The sequence below is a fragment of the Lithobates pipiens genome, unplaced genomic scaffold (assembly GCF_037356315.1).
Source record: "Lithobates pipiens isolate NorthernLeopardFrog02 unplaced genomic scaffold, aLitPip1_a1.2 Scaffold_19, whole genome shotgun sequence".
Taxonomy (NCBI): domain Eukaryota; kingdom Metazoa; phylum Chordata; class Amphibia; order Anura; family Ranidae; genus Lithobates; species Lithobates pipiens.
This window is the reverse complement of record NW_027507764.1, coordinates 503577381-503601677: the sequence shown is the minus strand read 5'-3', so window position 1 is coordinate 503601677 and position 24297 is coordinate 503577381. Positions and strand designations below refer to the sequence as shown.

The 24297-nt window shown below is 45.7% G+C and overlaps 1 protein-coding gene across 2 annotated transcripts in view; it reads right to left on the bottom strand.

The window, feature by feature from the left end:
• MATN2 (matrilin 2) overlaps positions 1 to 24297 on the bottom strand; it is a 174371-nt gene that overhangs the window by 101906 nt on the left and 48168 nt on the right. For both annotated transcript variants that reach the window (XM_077493077.1, XM_077493078.1), the window contains exons 3-6: positions 23144 to 23713; positions 6107 to 6229; positions 3551 to 3673; positions 495 to 617 (exon numbers count right to left, since the gene is read on the bottom strand). In XM_077493077.1, the coding sequence (XP_077349203.1) occupies positions 495 to 617; positions 3551 to 3673; positions 6107 to 6229; positions 23144 to 23713 (939 nt within the window). The remainder of the gene's footprint in view (positions 1 to 494; positions 618 to 3550; positions 3674 to 6106; positions 6230 to 23143; positions 23714 to 24297) is intronic.

Here is a 24297-nt window from a genome sequence, read left to right as displayed (position 1 = left end):
TGAAAGCCTGCTTACTATTATGATTATGTGATTGGCCACAGCTATCACATGGTACAGCTGCGCTGTAATTGGCCCCTGTACAATGTGATCACTGTGACCAATCGCATAGATCACAATAGTATATGCAATAAAAGCCAATGTTGACCACTGACATGTAATCGCTCTGATTGGTCACACAGTGGCCTGGTACAATAATCTGTGTTCCACCAGACATAGTGGGTCATAGATCGTGCCGTGGGGGGGAGCCCCTAGGGCACGCACTAAGCGTGTAAATGGCAGGATGTCATATAACCTCCTCCTGAGATAACAGTATTCTCGCCTGGCCATTCTTCTACAATAGGCCAGGCAGGAGGTGATTGAAAAACAGATTAAGAAATAACAATATAATGTCAGCACTATTACAAATTTTAGGCCGGCATTAAAGATCTAACAGAAGAAGGAGGCAGAGAAGAAAAGAGTGCAGTATAAACTGAGGAAGGTGAGATTATGCTTACTGCTACAAGTTTTCTTATCTGGATTCAGGATAAACCCAGGACGACACTGACAGATGTACGAGTCGTTAGCGTTCACACACTCGTGCTGACAGCCATGCGTACCCAAGGCACAATAGTTCACAACTACAAAGAGAAATAAAAGTAACACTTCAGAAACATTAAATTCATGTGAAAGAATTGTAAAATAAAACAGCTAAATAGACAATTAAAATACCTAAATGTGAACTTATATTTTTTCCAAATCTTAGCTCTTTCATGTGAAAGTTGAACTTGGCCTGCCCTGATTCTCCCTATGGCTCCAGAATGCTGCTAATTACATTGAAGGAGATGGGCCAAAGCAAGACCTGCAAGTAACTTTAGATGCTGGTACCACTGAATCTACTAATCATTCTGAAGGTAACCTCAGCTTAAGAACAAATATCTGAATGGCCCAATTCTTATGTCGCGTACAGACGATCTGAATTTCGGCCAGCAAAAGACCGATGAGAGCTTTTCATCGGAAAATGTGACCATGTGTATGCTCCATCGGAATTTAGATGGCCAAATTCCCGCCAGCAAAAATGTGAGAGCATGTTCTCAATTTTTCTGATGGAAAAACTTTAAATCGGAAATTCCGATCGTGTTAATGCAATTCCCGCACACAAAAACTCATGCATGCTCAGATTCAACTACGAGATGGAAGCTATTGGCTATTGAACTTCCTTTTTCTAGTCCCGTCATACGTGTTATACGTCACTGCATTCTTGACAGTGGGAATTTGGCGTGTATGCAAGACAGCTTGAGCGGAATCCCGTCAGAATTTAGTCAGGAAAACCATCAGAGCTTTTTCCGACCAAAATTCCGATCGTGTGTATGCAGCATTAGAGTTTATTACGAGATAAGCAAATATTATCTGTCTATATCTATCTATATTAATACAAGAGCCATGTGTATTCTGACTGGAATTTTGGTGTGCTTTGTGTATTTCTTCCAGATCTGTGCAGCAATCCAGTGTGAAATTTTGCCTCTGTGTAGGAGCTTCCTGTAATAAAGACTGCTCACTGCTGCTCTCTTGCATTGTGCAGGGTGACTGGTCTTGTCTCCGCCCCCTCCGGTAATTTCCGCAGGCAATCTGTAGTGGTTGGGCCTATCTGATCCCTCCCACAGCTCTGCTCTCTGCACAGGCTATGTGGAGTCCAGTAATGATGTCACTGCTACTTTTACAAAGTAATATTTGGCATTATAAAGGCATTTGTTGCACACAAAGTCAATGTATTTCCTTTGTGGCTATTGAGGAATATACTAAAATTAAAATTTTTGTGCCCAAAGTTCAGCTGTAAGATGCGTGATGTAACATGAAGTCTTTTGCCGCCTACACACAATCAGAAAAAGCTCTGATGGTTTTCCCAACGGAACTTCGCTCAAGCTGTTTTGCATACACATGGGCACACCAAATTCCGACCGTCAAAAACACGGTGACGTACAACACGTACGACGGGACTAGAAAAAGGAAGTTCAATAGCCAGTAACCAATATCTTCCGCCACGTAGTTGAGTTTGAGCATGCGTGAGTTTTTGCACGTCAGGATTGCATACACACTAACGCATTTTCGGATAGGAACTTTTTCCGACCGAAAAAATGAGAACATGCTCTCAATCTTTTGCTGGCTGAAATTCGGCCAGCAAAAGTCTGATGGAGAACACACACAATCACATTTTCTGACCAAAAGCACTCATTGGTCTTTTGCTGGCTGAATTTCCGATCGTGTGTACGCGGCATTTGAAGAACAAAAAAGCTCATATTCAGCATAGGCTACAGTTTTTCAACGTGTCCCTTCCTTTGAAAGAAGTTAATGATATGATCAACTTCTACTGAGCAGGGATGGCCAGACACTGATCAAAATCGTTCCCTGCGGAAGTGACCAAATTTTGAATGGTGTATGGCCAACTTTAGGGAGGGTGATAGCATCTTTCAGGGTTTGATATATTTGTTCAATCATGGTAAATTCTCTATACTTTCTGTCACCTTCTCCGAAGTAGGTAAAAGGTTTTACCTATAGCTTTACTTTAACATATCATTGGGAAGGCACTCACAAGTCCTCACCAGCTGCACACTGCCGTTCATCTAGATTCCCCTCACCTCTGGCTATCCCGGAGTCCTTTATACTTTGTATTAAAAGGTGAACATGCAACTCACATCTCCAAATGGAGAAGAAATATGCTTCATCAGAGACTGTCATCTGGCTTCAGGATCTCCTTTTTAACCACATTTCCTTAAAGGTAGAATTCCAACATACTGTAAACCTAACTAGTTTTAATACTGTCCCTTCCCCCCCTCTGAACACCTATACTGTACTGACTAACCTGTGTAAAAAAAGAGGAGTATACTTACCTATTTTCAGTCTGCTTGGGTCTGGCCAAGTGATCCGGGCCCCATGTATCAGCCCTTGGAGGATGCAGGGGAGAGGAGGAAGCACCAACAACAACTGGGACATAGGAGCCTACAGGTGACGTCACCACTGTTGAATTTCCCACCCATTGTCGAGTACTCTAACTTCTTTTCAGCCTATTCTGGTCTATTATGGTCACGTGAACCCATGTCAGCCAGCAGCATCTGCAGTGGAGAGGAGAGAGCCCTCGATAATGGCTGGGAAATCTGGGAGTGGTGACATCACCCATAGGCTTCCATGACCCAGCTATTGATGCAGCTCCATCCTCTCCTCTGTAGCCGCCGCTGGCTGACATGGGATAACGTGACCATACCAGACTACAATGGGCAGAAAATAGGTAAGTATATATATATATATATATATATATTTGTTTTACACAGGCTAGTCAGAATAGGTGTTGGGGGGGGGGACATTTTAGGACTAGTCACACAATCACCCATGCAATATAAATCTGTAAGGCCCCCGGATGAGAGTGTCTTTGCTAATGATCTGTCAAGGACTCCTGACTGCTATGGAATGTCTGTTTAATAAAGTTTTGATCTGTGTTCCCATGTGAAAGATTTCCCCTCACTTCCTGTCCCCCTGGCACCAGAGATGGGCTTCAAGATGAACATAGAAGATAACTTACTTTTACAAGACTTTTTATCTTTGGCCAGCTCATAGGCCTCGTAGCACTGGCACACGTAGGACCCTGGTGTGTTCACACAGATCTGCTGACAGCCATGGGACTCTGAAGCACACAGGTCCTGAACTACACAAGAGACACAATTAATAAATGCATTTAGATGTCATTCTGTTGCTACTGATCTCTTCCTTCTTTCATTCTCCAGGCACATTGCAGAGATCAATCATGTTTAAAGTTAAAGCATGGTGTATGTTTATTGAGTCCATATTTTGAGTTCATATTGCTGTGTTAAAGGGTATGTTCACCTTTTTGCAAAAATATCAAAGCTTTCCATTAAATCTAGAGTCACTTTCTTTTCTTGTCTAAATCCCCGTTTCCAGATGTTTCCATTAGTATAAAAATGGTCATTCACTATTCAATCTGATTGTATATTGTGTATTTAGTGAGAAGGGTGATCACTGATTGATTGTAAAAAACAGGCACCTAGTAATGGGTGGATGGATGATGCAGGGTGTGTGCTAATGAGGCCAGCTGGTCAACTCCTTCCTGTGTCATGACCTAAAGTCTGTAAGGAAGTAAGACATTACTAATGGAAACGTCTGGAAACGTGGATTTAGACAAAAAAAGAAAATGACTCTAGATTTAATGGAAAGCTTTGATATTTTTGCAAAAAAAGTACTTGAATGCTATATCGGTGCATAGGGAAGCTGGAATAAAACAAACCTGTACAAAGGTGAACTTACCCTTTAACTTTAAAGAGAACCTGTGCTCACTCCATTCAAGGCAACAAGTTCACCTAAATTCCTCCCCTGTCCCCATAGCAGCACATGCTCCCCTTTCATTTGCTATTCTGCTGCTCCATTCAGGCACCAGAAGGTATTAGCTCCATGTCTCTTCAGTTGGAGCTTACACAGAGCTAAGTACACTGCACACCCACTTGTGACAGCACCAAGCCAATCACCAAGCACCAATGCTGTAGTACTGTAGTACTTCATGTAGTAGGTGTGACAAACCCAAACATGACATGGGGCTTTTGGAGGGGACTGCACACTAGCCTCTTGCCTACTGACTATGGGCCCTGGCATTTGAGGGGGCTCTATTCTTGGAGTAGTTTTACTTTGGGTTCAAGTCCATGTCTTCCATGACATGAAACACACAGACTCTAAGAACTGGAGGACCCGGATACAGACGTGGGGCCCCTGTGTTTTAGCATTGACTGCTTCCACACTCTCCTAGACCCAGAGACCCAAAACAGATGATTATAATCTGCTCAAAACAACCAGATGCTGGGGTCTTCTGCTGTTATGTATAACCTGTTTATTAAGGTGTTATGTGTTTACTGTTAAGTGTCTTTTCCCCATTGTGTGCCTCTAGGTGTGCATTCCCATTATTATTTGAGTTAACTGAGTCATTTATTCTAATTTCTGTCTATTTGCTAATGCTACATGATGTGATTCGTCTTGTGGCAACTTTACCTTGTTACCTAACCATTGTGGGATGGTTACCCCAATGTGTAATATTTGGTTTTATTGTTCATGTGGGGACTGCCCTATTTTTAAAGTGTATAAAAACCTGTATTTCTGTTCAAGAAAGTGATTCCTTTGGTTCTTACCTCAACATTTTGTCTGTGTACTATGCTTGAGGTAAAGGGCTGGTATTAGCTATTGGTCAGCTGGAAGGGTTTGGAGGGCAGGAGGTACCGTTTGGTGGAGACACCTAGGCGGGGTTCCAGGCGGTCCATCCCAGTAGGTCACATATTTTCATATCTGGAAGCCTTGTTTAAGCTCCATTTTGCTCCATCTGGAGCTTACACAAAGCTGAGGGCTCTGTCAAACCCCATTTGACAGTGCTGAGCCAATTACCAAGTACCAGTGCTTAAATATGGGAGTGGTCACATGCTTCTTCATGCCCAGAAGTACTTGGATTTTTCTTCAGAGTGCCAGGGGAGCAAAGGAAAGTTGAGTGTGTGCTGCTGTGGAGGGCATTAAGGGATAAGTGCACTTTTGCACTATAGGGTTGATATACTAAAACTGGAGAGAGCAAAATCTGGGGCAGCTGTTCATGTTAGCCAATCAGTTTCTAACTTCAGCTTGTTTAATAAAGCTTTGGCAAATAAAACCTGGAAGCTGATTGGTTTCTATGCAGAGCTGCACCAGATTTTGCACTCTCCAGTTTTAGTAAATTAACCCCAATGTCTCCCAGAGGTTCAAATATCTACAAAGATAGACTGTGGGACATGGGATGTCAACATTGCCCCAGCTGTGAGAATATGGTGGAATTGCATCTTGAACAGGGTAGGGTGGGCTAATTTAGTCAAGAATGGTTAGACAGGATCGAAAAGTACAATTTATGTAAAAATGCACTGCAATAAGGAGGACAGGTTGCTTGGCACGGCAAAGGAAAGATTTGCCTCCAAGATTGAAGAGAATAGGATATAGGAGATGGGGTCATCTCAATGGTGTCATCACCCTCTGGAGACAGCCCCATTTCCTCCTATATTTTTGCTATTACAGAAGTGCAGATTTGTCATTGCACAATGCAGAGAAATAGCTGACTTACCTCTGCAGGTCTTCTCATCAGGGTTCAGGATATATCCTTGCTTGCATCTACAAATGTATGAGAATGGAGTATTGATACAGAAGTGATCACAGCCATGTTCAGAAGTAGAGCATAAATGAGGAGCTATGAGGAAATGAGAGAAGACCGAGGTCACAAAAGATCCAATATTCACAAAAAATACATCACTAAGCCATCCAGGATTTATCAGCAGAGCAATAATGAGCACTTCCAAAAGTAGGAAACACTTGTTATTTCACAATGCAATGTTCCAATATTTTGGAAAATCTACACGACACAACAATGATAGTAAAGGAAACAAATCCTCAATGAAAGAATGTTGCATCAATTTGTCAGTGTGAAGGAGATTGTGTCTGGTTCTGGCAGTGCATTACTGAGGACCGGCAGGTTCCTCCCCATCCCTCCTGTCAGCACCCCATCACTCTTCCTTCCTATTCTGGGCTTGCTGTGCAGCCTATTGTGTGTTACCTACTGTTTGAGATGAGGAACACAACACTGGCTGCACAGAGATTCTTTGGATGCTAATAGTTTTTTCTGGGACCTTACATTTTAGCTCTTCCTCGAAAAGGGAAGTTCCACTTTATGCCCTCCTCCCTTCCCCCTACTAGTTTGGGGGGTGGAGAACAGGTACCTGGTTTTGGAAGGTACCCACTCCTACTTCCAGTTGAATCAGCGTGGCACAGAAGGCTACAGGACTATTCACAATGTGTAGCGCGGCTTGTGAATGTGAAGCTGCCCGCAATAAACATGCCAATGCCGGGGACCCAAAGACCGGTGAAGAACCAGTTCAGGTGAGGACAGCTCTGGACCCCTGCACAGGTGAATGTCCTTTTTTTTTTTTTTTTTATTCAGCACCTACAGTACAGTATCTGCTTTTATTTTTTCAAACAGGGTGAAGAACAGCTTTAAAACGTATCTATGGTCAAAATCCAAAAACATCACGGTATATTTATATCTATCACATCTATTTTGTATTTGAATTATTTCCAGGCTACGATCCTGAAGTTTGTAAACTTACTATGTCCTGTGAGTAGGCACTGCTGTGCCACACATTTCACAGAGCCTGTCTTCTGAGCTACAGAGGTGCTGAGGGGAGGAGTTTCAGGTGGCGGAGTCAGTACATTGATTACTTTTTCCAGGTAGCAAGGTACCCTGGGATGTGTAGTCCTTAGAAATGCAAAGTAAGCAGCAGAGGAGAAGCTGTAAAGCATGCAGGGAATCCAGGAAGGTGTGGAAAGAGATGGCCAGCATGTAGGTGGGCCTCTGCCAAAGGATCCAGTCTGGGAGAAAATTACACACAGTCTGATATTAGTCTGAATTATACTGTATTATTCCATACAGGGTAACCCTAATGACAGTCTGAAGGCACTGATATAAAGCAATACAGGAACTGAAAAATGGCTGCCTGAAATCTCCAGAGAAATGGTGACTTTGACTCACAGTCACCAGCTCTCTGTTCAGGAAGCTCTGAGGACCGAGCGATCAGCGGTGCTTGATTGCTCGGTTCTCAGCCTTAGAGCCTGCGGGCGGAGGGGGGGACAGATGCAGCATCCACCTAGGTAAGCATGATTAAAAAAAAAAGCAATTCCCATACTTCTCTTCTAAGGTCATATGTATTATACACAGATTAGCATATAAACAAAATGGCTTATTCTCAAAATTAGTAGAAAAAGATATGTTTATTTGTCCAGTATGAATATTACAGCGGGGTTCCACCCAAAAGGGGATGTTCCACTTTAAGGCCTCCTCTCCAGCTCCTGTTTGTGAAATGGAGCTTTTGGGGAGGGGGGGAGCGGGTACCTGATTTCGACAGGTAGCCGATCCCACTTTGATCGCCTTCGCGTAACTTCTCCCTCCCAAAGTCTTCTGTGTATACGCAGTGGGCACCTGGCTGTGAAGCCACAAGCTTAGAGAAGATGCCAGCAAGGGAGGACACTGGGGGGGAGTGCGATTGGGTGAACCCACCGCTGGATTGTGGGACAGGTGAGTGGCTGTTTATTACAAGTCAGCAGCTATAGTTTTTGTAGCTGCTGACTTTTAATTTTCACTTCGGGGACTGGAGCTCTGCTTTAAAATATAATTCACATCAACACTATACAAGATCTCCTGACTATGACAGCTAACTCACATTAAAGTGCAATAAAAAAGTTGTATGCAGGATGAATTCCAACATGTTTTGTGGGCAACGTCTACTTTTCGGGACCAAGTAGTCAGGTTTTTCTATACAGTTACACACCTCCCAACTTTTTGACATGGGAACTAAGGATACCTATTAGTAAAAGTATGTAGGCAGGCATAGCACACACCCTCTTTCATGCCCCCTTAAAGGAGACTTATACAAAAAATGATTAGTTAAACCCACAAGTGCTTTTTTTTAGCACTACTATTCCTTTATACTGGCTTCTGACATTTACAAATGCAGTAATTTAGAAATTGGACAGAAGGTTTAGCCCTGGGAAATACTTTTTGAAAGATAAATAGTGCATTTAATATACAACTGTATAGATCAGACCAAAATGAGGGACAAATAGGGAGGAAAAAAGGACAGAAGGACTTTGTTTCAAATCAGGGACAGTCGCTCAGAATCAGGGACAGTTGGTAGCTATGCTGTTACAGTCAGTTGAGTTTATAATAATCTATATAATCAATTAACATTTACACAGTATGTACAATATCGCAATGCATATGTCTATATAGATAAGAAGCACTTCCTGTAACGTCTTTTATTGCAATGAGCTCAAAAATTCTCTGTCCCCCCCAAAAAAATCCATCTCATTGCCCACCCCAGGAGAGCGCAGTGCTCAGAGTTGTGGTTTAGGCTGCAGATGAAGAAAAAAGGGGAGTCAGAGGGATCAGGTAAGTAACGACCTAGGTCAAAACCAGAGACGTAGGTTGAAGCTTGTGGGTCCAATGCAAAAGTTGACCTGACCCCCCCCACACACTACTTCCAACGTGCGTGCAAATACATCCACCGCACCCCAAGATACTCAAAATGGCTTAAGAATTTTTAGTTCCCTCTTTACATCAGAAGACAGGGATTACCGCTGGAGAATCAGAGGACAGGGACCCCTGGCAGGTGACTTGGCAGAGCTCCTTTCCCATCCCAGCACGGTATACAGCCCCCCCCACAATACACAGGGCTGAAATCACATTCCTTTACACACAGTCTGTCAGTCTTCACAGGATGTATCTGGCTTTTATGTTGCCCTTCTGACCTGTGAAATTCTTTGGTCGGACCGGCAGTGTAGTTGCAGTAGGCAGATACACCCTGTGCAGATCATGGCTGACTGGCTGTGTTGTAAAGGAATGTGATTTCAGCCCTGCAGAGATGGAACAGGATAGAGTGCTGTAATGGGAAAGGAGCTCAGCAGCAGGGCATAGCATGCAGGGTGGAAGGAGTGGTCAGGGGGCTTGGGGGGTGCAACTTAGATCTGGGAGGGCAAAGCCATGTGACACAAAATCTGGAGACTGCAGCCCTTCAGGGGCCCCTTCGAGGAGGTGTTAAGGGATTTGTTTTAACAATTTCTGAAGGTTTCTGTCAGTGTTGGCAGAAGGTCACCTCCCGGAGGTGTGTATCTTTTCCCCAGTTGTCAGGGAAGTGGGGTCAGTAGACATCCCCAGGCGGGGGGGGGGGGGGGGGGACACAGAATCCCAGCTGGTGACTAGAAGACACTGAGCAGTGCCATACCTCACCAGTGACATCGGTCCCATCATGGCTATAGGACGGCACTCTCCTCCTCTTGCCTCGCTGAGTTTGGTTACCATTCCATTTTGCCAGCACACAGCACAGGTACTTCCCGATCCTGAGCTGTTCTCACCTTGTGCTCCTCTCCATTCAGGAAATGGCTCACAGCTTCTCCCAATGGGAATGGGAATAGGAACAGAGGGGTGTGAACTGTGGAAGGCAAAGTGGAAGCCCAGTCCTGGAGTGTGGCTGTGGGGCTCTAGGGCAGATCGAAGCTGGATTTTGTGGAGCATATGATAATATAACAGGGAGGCTGCAGGGGCCCACTGGAGCTAGGGGCAGGGTTGTGATTGTGAACCCTGCAAACCCTTATGCTACACCCATTGTCAAAACATATCCCCTCCAACCTGGTGGGCTTTAGAGGAAAGCTTAGTGATGGCCCAAAGTCTTTTTCTCCCTTAATCATGAACTGTACAGTCTTCTTTGCACAAATGGGCGATTTTGGCTGGGTTTATCCTTATGTTACATTTTTCAATCTGGCTGAAGGGGACATGTTTGGGTCTGGGCTGTCAGTTTTCTAGGCATTTTATCTCTGGTGACCCCTTTTTGCTTTTTCTGCCGCCTGATCTACAATTGTGCTAATCTGAGCATTGTGCTAAAGTGGGCTAAGAGACAGAGAAGTTTTGGTCTCGTTGCACTTTTGTAAGGCAGGCCATATCTGTATGGAGACATCTGACTTCTTGGTCCTGAAGAAGAGGACACTGTCCTTCAAACATGTTGGCCTCAATCCTGCACACATCTTGAACGGTTTACATAAGTTTTACTAATGGATTTGTTACTGTTAATGTTACACCAATATTTATTGTGTCTGATACATATGATCTTAAAGTGGAGTTCTACCCTAAAGTGGAAGCTCCCCTTTAAGCAGTCCACCTCACTGACATCTGGTCCATAAGGGGCACATGGGCGCCGCCCCCTAATCTACATGCGGGGCGCCACGAGTTCTACAAGGTTTATGTAATTTTTTTGAAGCACGTGATAAGAGCTGGAGGCAACAATTGGTCTCAAAAAGGTTGGGCGCAGGGAGCACCCTGCGCCCTGAGCCCACCCACTTGTGACACTAGTGAATCAACATTCACTATTGTCTTCCTACTTCTCCTCCTGGGCCAATCAGGACAGGAAGCAGGTCCTAAGACTGGATTGGCCAGGAGAAGAAGCTGGGGAAGTCGCCAAAGTCTCCCCAGAAGCTGGGGAAAGTCCGGAGCTGACGAGCAGGAATGGCGAGTGGGCACAGGGCGGGGCGGTGGATCTGTTTGCCGCTGCCCCCAAAAAATGGAGCACCAGCCTCCACTACTCCTCACCCCCTTCTATGCCACATTTGGCATGTCATTTTTTTTGGGGGGGGTACCTAGTTTTGACAGGTACCCCACACCCACTTCCTAGGAGGCCGGAGCAGAAGTTCTCCTCTGCCCCTTCCTGCAATCTTCTGGGACAGATCCCAAAAGATTGCCCGACCATTGAGGAGGCGCATCATGACTCACACTTGTGCATTGTGCACTGGCTGTGAAGCCACAATCTGTCACAGCCGGATGCCCATACTTGTAATGCCGACGCCGGGGAGAGGCAAGGGAGAGAAGCAAGGGTTTGGGCATCGGGGGATCCTGGGACAGGTGAGTGTGTGTTTATTAAAAATCAGCAGATATGGGGGCGTGGCCTGGACCGGCATGGCGTGAGGATCACTGTGTGTGAGCTCCGCTGGACCGATATCCGTTTACCTACATCCTGAGGCTAATACTGCTGCTAATTTGTGCTGACACGGGCTACCGACCATCCTGAGCCCACAGGGGACATGTCCCCGTCCAAAGCTAAGCTGGAAGCTGCAGCTAAACTTGCCAAATTCCACCACGCGGAGAAGGGCAACATGACCGCGGATGGCGCCAGTCCCCCCTCCTCCTCCACACCTGACCTGAACGCCAGAGTGCTAGAAACTATCCTGGACTGTAAAAGTGCTCTGATGGGGAAAATTGAGAAGGTAAATGTGGATGTGTCCCTCCTCCGGCAAGATATGCAGAAGCTGCACGAAAGGGTGACCGAGGCAGAGACCCGCATAGGCCGCGTGGAAGACGACCTACCCCCGCTCCAGACGGCCGCCGAGCGCCTGCAACACCAGCTATCCACGGTCCTGGTGAAACAGGACGATATGGAGAACCGCTTAAGGAGGTGCAACCTGCGCTTTGTCGGCTTGCCCAAGGGGGAGGAGGGCAATGATCCCCCCACATTTCTTGAACAACTGCTGATCACCACCTTTGGCCGTGCGGAATTTTACCCGTCTTTTGTGGTGGAGAGGGCCCATCACATGCCTGCCAAACCCCCCCCCCCCCCCCCGCAGGGGGCTCCTCCTAGAACCTTCATTGCTAAGCTACTGAACTTCCGTGACCGGGATGCAGTCCTGCGACTGGTGAGATTGAAAGGCAATATCCCCTACCACAATACTGAGATTAAAGTTTTCCCGGACTTCTCAGCGGAGGTCCAAAAGAAAAGGGCACTATTTACTGAAGCTAAGCGCCAGTTGCGCATACGCCATTATTCGTACGCCATGCTCTTTCCGGCCTGGCTCCGGGTTGCGGGGGAGGACAGGGCTCATTTCTTTGATACCCCGGAGGCGGTGTTTGGGTGGCTGGAGAGCAGGGCAGCACCAGCACGAGACGCAGCCTAGGATCCCATGGTCCTGCTGGGAACTGTAGCTGACAGTTTGGTGGGGACTCGGGGAGACGAGGCAATTTGGATCCTGTTCCCCTGGCCGCAACGGCGGACTTTCCTGTGACAAGGTACTGTACTTTTTCTCACCCTGAACCGCTTGCCCTGGGGGACGTTATGGCCTGCACTGGATATTTCCCCTGCGAGTGGACCCTTTGCCTCCCCCCCCGATCCTATCCCGCACCCCTTTTGAGTTCCCCCCGGCCCTCTTATACTCGGAGTTCCCGAACTACCACCTTCTTCTTCTCCCCTGCCCACTCTCCCCACCCTTCCCCTCTTATGGAACTGATCTGGCCGCCCTCTTCCAGGCTTGCACTGGCCCGTGTCATTGCTATGGATATTAAGCTAATTACATGCCTGTTTTACATTCTATGTCCCTACAGCGGGCCCGGACCCAATATGGCATCCTGGGCGGATACAGGACGATGGCCTCCAAGCTGTATCCCATCGCCATGTGACTATCTGTGGACGTACCCGGGGGCCACGCTCCTCGTGGTTTTGTTTGTTTTTCAGAGATTAACCGCCACACTAGGTTTGTTTTATAATGGGATCTCAGCCTGGTCCCGCAAGCCGCGAAACTGTGATCTTATTTTTCAAGCTTGGTTTCCCTGAACCGGTCGGCCCTGGCTCCCCTCCTCAGCCCCTTGGCTGGGACGGGGCCACGCCGGGCGGCCTGGTGTATGTTCTACAGTATGCTTTTTAGTGTACAGTTTGGCTGCTGTTTTAAAACGTTGGTGTTTATTGTGTCAGATTATGAAAGTCAAATGTTGGCTCATTTACATGTGCGACAGAGAGATGGGTGTTCTGCTCATGTTTTATATGCTGTGGGAGGTGGGAGGGGGCATTGGCTATCCATCCTCAGTAAATTTTTGTTTACCTTGCAATGGGTAGTTTGAAATGCCTTACCTGGAATGTCAGGGGGATTAGGGCAAAACAGAAACGCAGTGCAGTCCTGACTTATCTTAAAGCTCAGAGAGCAGATATAATAGGGCTGGTTGAGACGCATCTTACTGGTCAACTTATGTTAACGCTTAAGAAACCCTGGGTGGGCTGGGTGTATCAGGCCCTGTTTTCTGCCAATTCCAGGGGAGTGGCGCTCCTGGTGTCCAAGTCAGTACAATTTTTACTCCTGTTGCTTAAGTCGGATCCTGAGGGGAGGTATCTCTTCCTACACGCCAAGATTAACGGCCAAGACATCCTCCCCCTGGCTATATATATACCCCCCCTTCCAGTTTTTTGTTCTAAATGAAGGCCTGGCGTTTATGTCCCAATTTCCCACTGTTCCGGCAGTGTGGATGGGGGACTTCAATAACGTCGCACATAGGGACCTAGACAGACTTACATTGACCCCCGCACCCGCACAGAATCCTGGGCTTACAAGGTTTGGTAGATTCTTCCTGCAGCTTGCTCTGGTAGACTCCTGGCGATATGGATTCCCTACGGACAGGCAATACTCCTGCTTTTCGGCATCGCACCCCACTATGTCTCGGATCGACTTTATTTTCATTTCCCGTTCCCTCCTCCCAAATTTAGGCGAGGTGGGATTCAATCCACGTGTACTATCAGACCATGCCCCGTACTGGGTTGTGCTGCAATTTCAGGGCCCTCCAAAGTCCTATACCTGGAAACTGAACCCCTTTGGTTGGGGGTGACCCCTGGGCTGGAGGAGGCAGGGTCGGAGTGGGAATTATTTTTTCAAGCGAACCGCGATACGGCCCCCTTTGCGATGGTCTGGGACTCGTTTAAGGACCACGCCAGACTATACCTTGCCCAACAGATTTCCCAATATCGCAGGACGTCTACTAGGGCATTATACCAAGCGGAACATCAATTGACTGTTGCTGAACAAGACTTTGTTAGAAACCCGTCCCCTGGCACGGCCGACCGCCTTAGGATGCAATCCAGGGTGGTTAATGGCTTGCATTTTGAAAAAGCAGAACAGAATATTTTTCATATCAAACAGAGGGTGTATGAGTGCGGGGAGCGGGCGGGTCGCTTGCTGGCCTACCTGGCTCATATGGACCAAAAACCCCCTACAGTGGTCTCCCTGCGTGGCTCCGGAGGGATGTTGATTTCTGACCCCGATGCGGTGGCTGAGGAGTTTAGGGCATTTTATGCCTCTTTGTATTCCTCGGTAGCCACCGATGCTGGGGACGGAGCGGATGGGCTTCTTAGAAATCTTGACTTACCCTCACTTACACCGACCCAGGTAGCGCTACTGGAGGCCCCCATTACCACTGACAACATTGCGGAGGCTATGTCCCAAATAAACTCGTCCAAAGCCCCCGGTTCAGATGGGCTCCCTCTAGAATTTTATGCCAAATATGCTGACACCGTGACACCTAAGCTGCAAGAGCTGTTTCAACACATATTTGAGTCGGAAACCCTTCCCCCCTCAATGTGTGAGGCATATATAGTCCTTATCCCCAAACCTGGGAAGAATTTAGAACTCCCCGAGTCTTATAGACCTATTTCCCTACTCCAGCTAGACATCAAGATCCTGGCTATACGCTTGAACACGGTTATTCTTGACCTTATCCACCCCGACCAGACGGGGTTCATGCCGTCCAAAAACACGGCCTACAATTTAAAGAGGCTCCACATGAATCTGCAGGCACAACACAACCTGGTGGGGTCTAGAGCGGTGGTATCCCTGGACGCAGCCAAAGCGTTCGATTCGGTAGAATGGCGGTACTTGTGGAGCTGCTTACAGCGCTTTGGCTTCGGACCCCGCTTTATTAAGTGGATCCACCTTCTGTATAGCGGTCCTTGTGCCAGGATCTTAGTTAATGGGCGGGTGTCGCCCCCTTTCCCTCTCTCACGGGGTACCAGGCAGGGTTGCCCCATCACCATTGTTGTACGCCATAGCAGTAGAACCACTCGCGGTGGCTCTTAGGGGACATCCGAGTATCAATGGGCTGGAGTGTGGCAACCTGGAGGAGAGGATCAGCCTGTATGCGGATGATATGCTGATGTATTTGGCGGATACAGGCCCCTCCCTCCGGGCAGCTCTTGAGACGATCCAGACGTTTGGAGAGTACTCTGGGCTCAAAATTAACTGGGAGAAATCCCAACTATTGCCCATTGATGTGTGTGCTCCCTCTGAGAGCGAGGCCTCTACTTCCCTTCTAAGGATAAAGTACCTAGGCTTCAAAGTCACCCGATCCCCAGAGGAATACGTAAAGCTAAATATAGATCCCCTAGTAACAACTATGAAAACCAAGATTAAGACGTGGGCTAAACTTCCATTGGGTGTCATGGGCCGAATAAATTTGGTAAAAATGATTATTCTACCCGGGTTCTTATATGTGTTTTGGCACTCCCCTGTATATCTACCCTTGAGGCTGTTTAAGTCCATTGAGGCCCTGCTAAATTCCTTTGTCTGGGGCTCACAGCATCACAAAATTTTGTGGCAGGCATTGAAGGGCCCTGGGGATTTGGGAGGGGCGGCCCTGCCGGATTTTGCCCTGTATTATCTGGCAGCCCAGGTGTTCCACCTATACCACCTGGACAAACAAGACAAGGACAGGTATCTGACACTTATTTGCCCTAGACGAGGACACTCGCTCACCCATCCCTTTCAATTAATATTTAGGGACCACGCCTCGGCGGGGTTCCAGGGAAATCGCAAAGGGCTGATTTACGCTCACTGTAGGATTTGGGAGGTATTTAAGAAAAATCTGAAACTTCCTATGACCCACTCACATACCCCACTCTGGGATAACCCCGGTCTACACGAACTGCGGCTACTCCCTGACTACTCGGTATGGCCCTCCCACGGGATTATATATCTTTCTGACATATACAGAGGACAGGTGCTGAAGTCGTTTCAGGAGCTTAAGGAAGAGTTTGCTCTCCCGAACACAATGCACTATAGATACCTCCAGCTTCGACATGCTCTCCAGGCACAATTTGCGCAGGCCCCACCTAGTGTACAGAATCTTGCAGTAGTGGATATACTGCTGGGACAGGATTCACGCAAACTGATCTCCAGTATCTATACCCTCTTAATTAGACCCCCAGCGATAGTATTGACAGAGGATCTCAGAGGGCGGTGGGTAGAGGACGTGGGGGAGCTTGAGGATGATGAATGGGAGGAAGCTCTGGACAATGGTAAAAAGGCCTCACCTAAACTCTCGCAGCGATTTACGCAACTAAATATTCTACACAGAACCTACTTGACACCAAAACGTATAGCCAAATACAAACCTGAGTACAGCCCCCTTTGCCCCAGGTGTGGTAGCCCACAAAGCACTTTCTTCCATATCCTGTGGTCTTGCCCGCTGATCCAACACTACTGGTCTCACATAATACGATTTATTCATGACGAAATGGGGTCACCCCTGACGCTGTGCCCTAAACAATGTCTTTTGGGAGTTTTTCCTGATCCGGACTCGGACAAGTACAACAAGATATTTTTGCACAAATCTTTATTCATGGCTAGGCTGTTGGTGGCAAGAAAGTGGCTGCAGGCTCAACCCCCCACACTTCAGGAGTGGATGGCTGCGATCAACAATGTGCTCCCATATAAAAAAGAACTTTATGCCCACAGGGGCTGTCAGTCCAAATATAATAAGGTCTGGGATGCATGGTTGAATAATGCCGCCACATGCATTGAGATTCCCTCATAGAAGCTGAGGGACCCTGTATATGTGGCCCCGAGACTGTCAGGACTGTGCTACGAAACAACGCCAAGGCAATTTGCACCCAATCTGTAGATCTAGACTTCCCCCGCTATTACGCTGTCTAAGCTTAGGAATATAGGATTACCCTCCAAAGTATTTTTTTAAACAAATGGTTTGATATGTTGGCAACCTATGTCCCCCTGCCACGTACCATATATTGTTTCTAATACTACGGAATGTTATAATACTGTCTTTGCTGAATATTGTCTGTACACCCTTTTTTTTTTTGATTTCAATAAAACACCATGTTGTTTGTAAAAAATTAAATAAAAAATACAAAATAAAAAAATCAGCAGATACACCTTTTGTAGCTGCTGACTTTTAATAAACACAAAACCGACTGGAACTCCACTTTAAGCACTGAAATTTAAAGCAAAACTTCTTGATTTTTTAACTGCGAACAGACAAGCTGTTTATTGCAGAAGAGACATGCAATAAAATAAAACATCCGTGCCTGCTCGCAGCCTTCCTAAGAATGTACACTGAGCTGTGCTTGTTCTGGTGACAACTCAAAATTTGGGATTTTTCCTTGCTTTCGGTGCTGGTGACAGTAGTCTAATGCCGCGTACACACTGACTTTTTGACGGACTAGGTCCGATGGTCTTCCCGGCGGACTTTCGGCAGACTTTCTGAACGAAACAGACTTGGCCACACACGACTGGACTAAGTCAGTTCGAAAGTCCATTAGTTTTGAACGTGATGACGTAAACGGGATTAAACGAGGAAGTTCAATAGGCAGTAGTCAATAGCTGCCCTTGCGTCATATTTGGTCCGTTGGACTGGCACACAGGTGAACGGTTTTCCCGATTTTTAGTCCGTTGAATTTGAGTCCGTCGGATAGATTTGAAAGATGTTTTATTTCTAGGAACATCAGACTTTTGGGAAAAAAAAGCCCCCTGGAACCCACACACGATTGAATTGTCCGACGGATTCCGGTCCGCCGGACCAAGTGTGCCGGAAAGTCCGATCGTGTGTACGTGGCATTACAGAGAAAGGAAATTTCCCTAACAGAGACACAGACAGCAATACAAATCTCACAGTGGTTCCTTGGTTTGAATCTCATCCAGGGCACTATCTGCATGTTGACTCTGTGCTTGGGTGGATTTCCTCCCACACTTCAAAAATATTCTGGTAGGTTAAGTGACTCCTATCTAAAATGATCTTTGCACAGTATGTGTGTAAAAATTGGCTATGTACATGTGTTATCACATTCTGCATGTTGGTCCCAAGCCAAACAAATGGAGAGGAAACCTAAAGAGGGAGTGAGGGGCGGGGGTAGAGCCGCACTGTGTGTGTCAACACACACATAGTGACACACACAGCTCGGCATCGGGATCAAGCCCACATGTGTGCCACCATAGGAAGGAGCAGGAGGAACCCAGAGCACCGACAGGTGACCCCATAAGAAGATGATCGGGTCGCTTTGTGCAAGACCATTGCACAGAGCGGATAAGTTTACCGTGTTTGGTGAAAAAAAAAAACACTTTACAATCCCCGGTGGGGTTTGTACCCATGGGGTAAAGGACTGTGCTATACAGCAGATGGACACAGGTGGCAAAAAGCACCCTGAGGCAATTCAGTTTGCATAGGTAGCGCTATACAATCCACTCATTCATTCATTCATTCACAATCACTTTAAATAATGCACTTATAGGTGTAGGCCATTTATGTACCTCCTGAAGCCTGGCAACAAGGAAGGATGGGATGATACTATCTGTAAGAGTTTTTAGCCAGGATTTGGGAGGTACATAAATGGCCTACACCAGGGGTCTCCAAACTTTCTAAACAAAGGGCCAGTTTACTGTTCTTTGGACTTTAGAGGGGTCAGACTGTGGCCATTGTGAGTACATAAAAAAGGTCCCTACAAAAGTGGGAAAAAATAATGCCCCATCATTGGTGTCAGGAATTTTGCCCCATCATTGGTCTCATTGGAAGAAATTTTGCCCCATCTTTGGTGTCTTTGGGATGAATCGTGTTCCATCATTGGTGTTATTGGGAGGAATTGTGTCCCATCATTGAAGTCATTGGGGCCCATTGTTGGTGTCATTGGGAGGAACTGTGTCCCATCGTTGGTGTCATTGGGCCTCTTTTTTGGTGTCATTTAGAGGAATTGTGTCCCATCATTGGTGTCATTAGGAGAAATTGTGTCCCATCATTAGTATCCTTGGGAGGAATCGTGCCCCGTCATTGGTGTGATTGGGAGGAATCGTGCCCCATCGTGGTGTCAGTGGGAGGAGTTGTGCCCCATTGTTGAATTCATTGGGAGGGTCATTTATTCCCCATTGTTGGTATCAGTGGATGGAATCGTTCCCCAAGGGCTGGATAAAAGCAAGCAAAGGGCCGCATCTTGCCCCTGGGATACAGTTTGGAGACCACTAGCCTATACCTATAGTTATAACATTATCCAACTTTAGTGAAAGCTGCAGTTTATTTTTTTTTCTATAGGCCCCTTCACCTGCATTGGCAGTATTTTAGTAAAGGTGAACTAACCCTTTAAGTAGCTGTGTGCATTGTCCCATAGACAACAACGCATCTGTGTCCTGGTAAATGGCCACAAAAGCTGCGTTTTTTCGCATGTGGGCAAAAGACTTTAAATTTTTCACTGGTAATTGGATTCTGAAAGCTTGAATCTGATTGATGTCAACAGTGCAGCACTGACAGTTCCACTTAAGACACTTTTCCGAGGCCCTTTGTCTGTTACGTTGAGTGATCCTTAGGGAGTTATGATTCAGCAGTATACAGTATTTTCTACGCAAGATCATCTATCCATCTGTGAACTACAGAAGACTCGGCACATGAACCGCCGCTGAAAATGTCAATAAACAAAGAGTCCCATTGCTAATATTATAGTAATTAATTTTACATGTCTAGAGTACACACAAATCAGTTGGCACAGACTCAAAGTACTGTCTTCTAAGTTATAGCCTGTTTATTATTTTATGTTACAGTAGCTGCTTTACTGCATTAGATGTTTATTCTAGTTGAAGTGCATGTCTTGTTGTCGGTGCTTGGAGCCGTGCCACTGGGGGAAGTTAACAGTAAATCAATATGTAACTCCACCACAAGTCCCCTGAGCCCAATTCCCATTTACTTATTTTGCAGCCGTCTTTGCAGCAACACAAAAGGGATTCTTGTGGTTTTGGTGCTGCTGATCTGAATATCTTTGCAAGGCCGGGCCTCTTATTCCATTATTGGGCCTGTGGTCTACCCATAACCACGAGATTCTGATAGACCTCACACACTCAGTGAAGGGTTAGTCAGGAACCCAAAGCAATCTCATGACTAAGAAACAATATACGAGTGGAATTAATATCTTTAAATATTAACTGCATTGTTTCTGAGCCAAGAGATTTTTTACCTCCTAAACAATCAACTACTATTAAAACTTTAAATGGTTGAGCAGATGTTTCGAGGAAGAAATTGGACCAAACACAAGCTCGCAGTCAAAGTAGTGCTGTAGTTTTTGATTTGTTGTGGTTGTTTGTGTCCCTGTTGGTGACCTTTTATATATTTTCCTGTTTTGGTGATCTTGACACTCAGTCCATTACATGGGCAGAAGTGTGGGAAACCATCTCAATAGGTACGTGGACACCAGAAGAAACCTGGAAGAGGTCCTAACTCTCATTTATTCTACTCCATGGGTCTCCAAACTGTGACCCATGGGCCAGATGTGGCCTTTTGCTTGCCCTTTTCTAGCCTTTAGGGCACTATTCCCTCCAACGATGCCAAAGACGGGGCACTATTCCTCCAACTGACACGAACAATGGGGTACTATTCTATCCACTGACATCAGAGATGGGGAACTAATTCTCCCACTGACAGCAATAATGGGGAACTAATTCTCCCAATTTCTCCCTATTTGCTGCATTTCAATGCATTTTAAGGTGAGTTTTTGGTGACTTTTTTTAACTGACCAAAAATGCAGCAAGCAATGGAAGCGCAACGGACTAGTGCGAAGACATGCACAGAATTTAAAGGGATGCATTTTTCTTGAGCTTTTGTCACACTAAGGCCGCGTACACACGGGCGGACTGTATGGCCTACTTAGTCCGTCGAAACACATCTCAGCGGACAGTCCGCTCGTGTGTGGGCTTCAGCGGACTTTTTCAGCGTGCAGTCTGGCGTACTAAGTATTTCGGATTTTTCGAAATTCTGTCCGTCATACTTTGGTTTCAGCGGACAATACGGTCGTCAGTGTGCTAGTTGGACGGACTAAGAATGGCGCATGCCCAGAAAGGATTTACACGGCGGAAGGTTGCATTGCTGTGTATTGGACTTCCTATTTCTAGTCCCGTCGTACGTGCTGTACACGTCATCGCGCAAGCTTTCGATGGACTGTTTGTGCATCCGTGTGTGGTCAAGTCTGTTCATTCGAAAGTATGACGGACTGTCCGTCGGATTGTATGACGGACTAAGTAGGCCATACAGTCCGCTCGTGTGTACGCGGCCTAAAGGTGCTGATAATGGCCAACAATAAATTCATATTCATTTAATTTCATGATATTAATTAAAAAGTCGAATATAATACAATTATATATAAAATATACATATTTATTACAAACTGTTATTTTCGGTTTTGGCCAAGTGCATCCCACTGACACCAATGATGGGGCACTATTCCTCCCAATCATGGAACACTGTTCCTTCCACAGACACCAATGATGGGGCACTATTTCTCCTATCGACACCAATGATGGGGTACTATTGCTTCCAATGACACCAATAACGGGGCACCATTTCTCCCACTGACACCAATGATGGGGCACTAGTCCTCCTACTGACACCAATTATGTCCTTTTTTGTTTTAAACTACCAATGTGAAAGGATTGAGATACCAACATTATAGGAGCAATCCTGTCATGTTATACCTACCCAGCATATACAATGCCTGGAAAAGGTCCTCTACCACCCAAGATGAAGATGCCAAAGTGTGCCCCTTGCCCATCCACCAGACCCAGACAGATCATGCTTGTGTGTAAAACTTTACAATGGATGGCCTGACTCAGTGTGTAGAAATGATGGCTGCTGTTCATTGGCCTTAGGGTTACTACTACCTTTTGGTCTTTGGATATCCAAACAGGATGATGGGGGTTGCAACATGGTTAAACTAGCGTGATTTACTCATAATGAGCAGAGCAAAAGATGATCAGATTTCCATAAAACGTATGCCCCGTATACACGATCAGACTTTCCCTCAACAAAACCATGGAATTTTGTTCGAAAGTTGTTGGCTCAAATTTGTCTTGCATACACATGGTCACACAAATGTTGGCCAACAATTCCGAACGTGGGAACGCGGTGATGTACAAGACATACGACGAGCCGAGAAAAAGGGAAATTCAATAGCCAGCGCGGCTCCCTCTGCTTGATTCCGAGCATGCGTGAACGTTTGTGCGACGGACTTGTGTACACACGATCGGACTTTCCGATAACAAAGTTTTGTTGGCGGAAAATATGAGAACCTGCTAGCCAACATTTGTTGGCGGGAAAGTCCGACAGCAAATGTTCGATGGAGCATACACACGGTCGGACTTTCCGACAACAAGTTCACATCCAACATTTCCCGTCTAAAAATCTGACCGTTTGTGGGCAGCATTATTCTAACCAAAATGTGTTCTTCTATCTGGGAACTATGGTTAGTTCTACAGTGATGTATCAAAGGAACAACTTTTATTCTGAAATAAAATTCTAATAATAAATTCTGAAATGTCTCCCTTTCTGGTACAAAACACGGTAATGTTATTTACTAATGAAATCAAGGCTTTTTAATTAATGAAAAAATAAACGGAAAGGCTTACAAAAGGAAATAAAATAACTTAAGGAATTGGGGAACAATTTGATTTGCTATCTGAAAAGAAATAAATAAAAGAGTGGCTGAATACATGCACTTACCACAAAGCTTATTCTGGAAGACAGATGTCAATGTTTCAATCTGACTAAAATTGGCTACTAAGAAGACATGTTCCTCGTGTGGCTCACTTCCAATGGATTTCAAAGTGTCCATATCTACCCGACCCACCCCAACGGCAAATATTAAGATCCCAGAGTTTCTTGCCTTTGCTGAGATTTCAGCTACGGGATCCTGCGGCCTGCCATCAGTTACTATCATAATAATCCTCGGCACAAACTGATGCGATGGGCGTGCCCCCTCAGATTCAGAAAAGGCAATGTTCATGGCATACTGAATGGCCAGTCCCGTCATGGTTCCGGTGGCAAGGTGCATCATCCTCTTCACTGCTCGTTCAATATCAGATTTCTTTTTGTAAGTCTTCAGGGAAAACTCATTTTTTACGGTACTGCCATACTGTAATAGACCCACCCTGGTGGTATCTGGGCCAATGTCCAGGAACTTTAGCATCGTGATTAGAAATTCTTTGACCTTTTCAAAATCGTACGGGCGTACACTTCGGGAACTGTCGATGACGAAGACAAGATCCAATGGTTTGTTATGACAGGCTTCCTCTGAAAAAGAATACACAGTAGGAAATTAAATACTCTTATAATACATGCAAAACTATATTTAAAAAAACAACCTTTTACGTGGCTACAAAACATAAGTAGAATAACTGATATGACTGGTTTGAACTAAGATTTTTTTTTTTTTTTTTTTTTCTTAGGTAAAAATATGCACACGCTCCACAGTAGTGCAATAGCCCAGCAAAAGATATTTAAAACTGAAGTTTAAAGTGGTTTTAAACCTCAAACATGAAATATGAACAAAGCATATCCCTCTAGTCCAGTGATGGTGAACCTTGGCACCCCAGATGTTTTGGAACTACATTTCCCATAATGCTCAACTACACTGCAGAGTGCATGAGAATCATGGGAAATGTAGTTCCAAAACATCTGGGGTGCCAAGGTTCGCCATCACTGCTCTAGTCTATATTGTGTGTACTTGTCTCTATTAAGACCACTAATGCCTCGTAAACACGGCCGGACTTTTCGACAGCAAAGGTCCAACGGAACAAATCCGTGGGACAATTCGATCGTGTGTGGGCTTCGTCGGACCTTCGCTGTCGAAAAATCAGATGGACTTTAGATTTAGT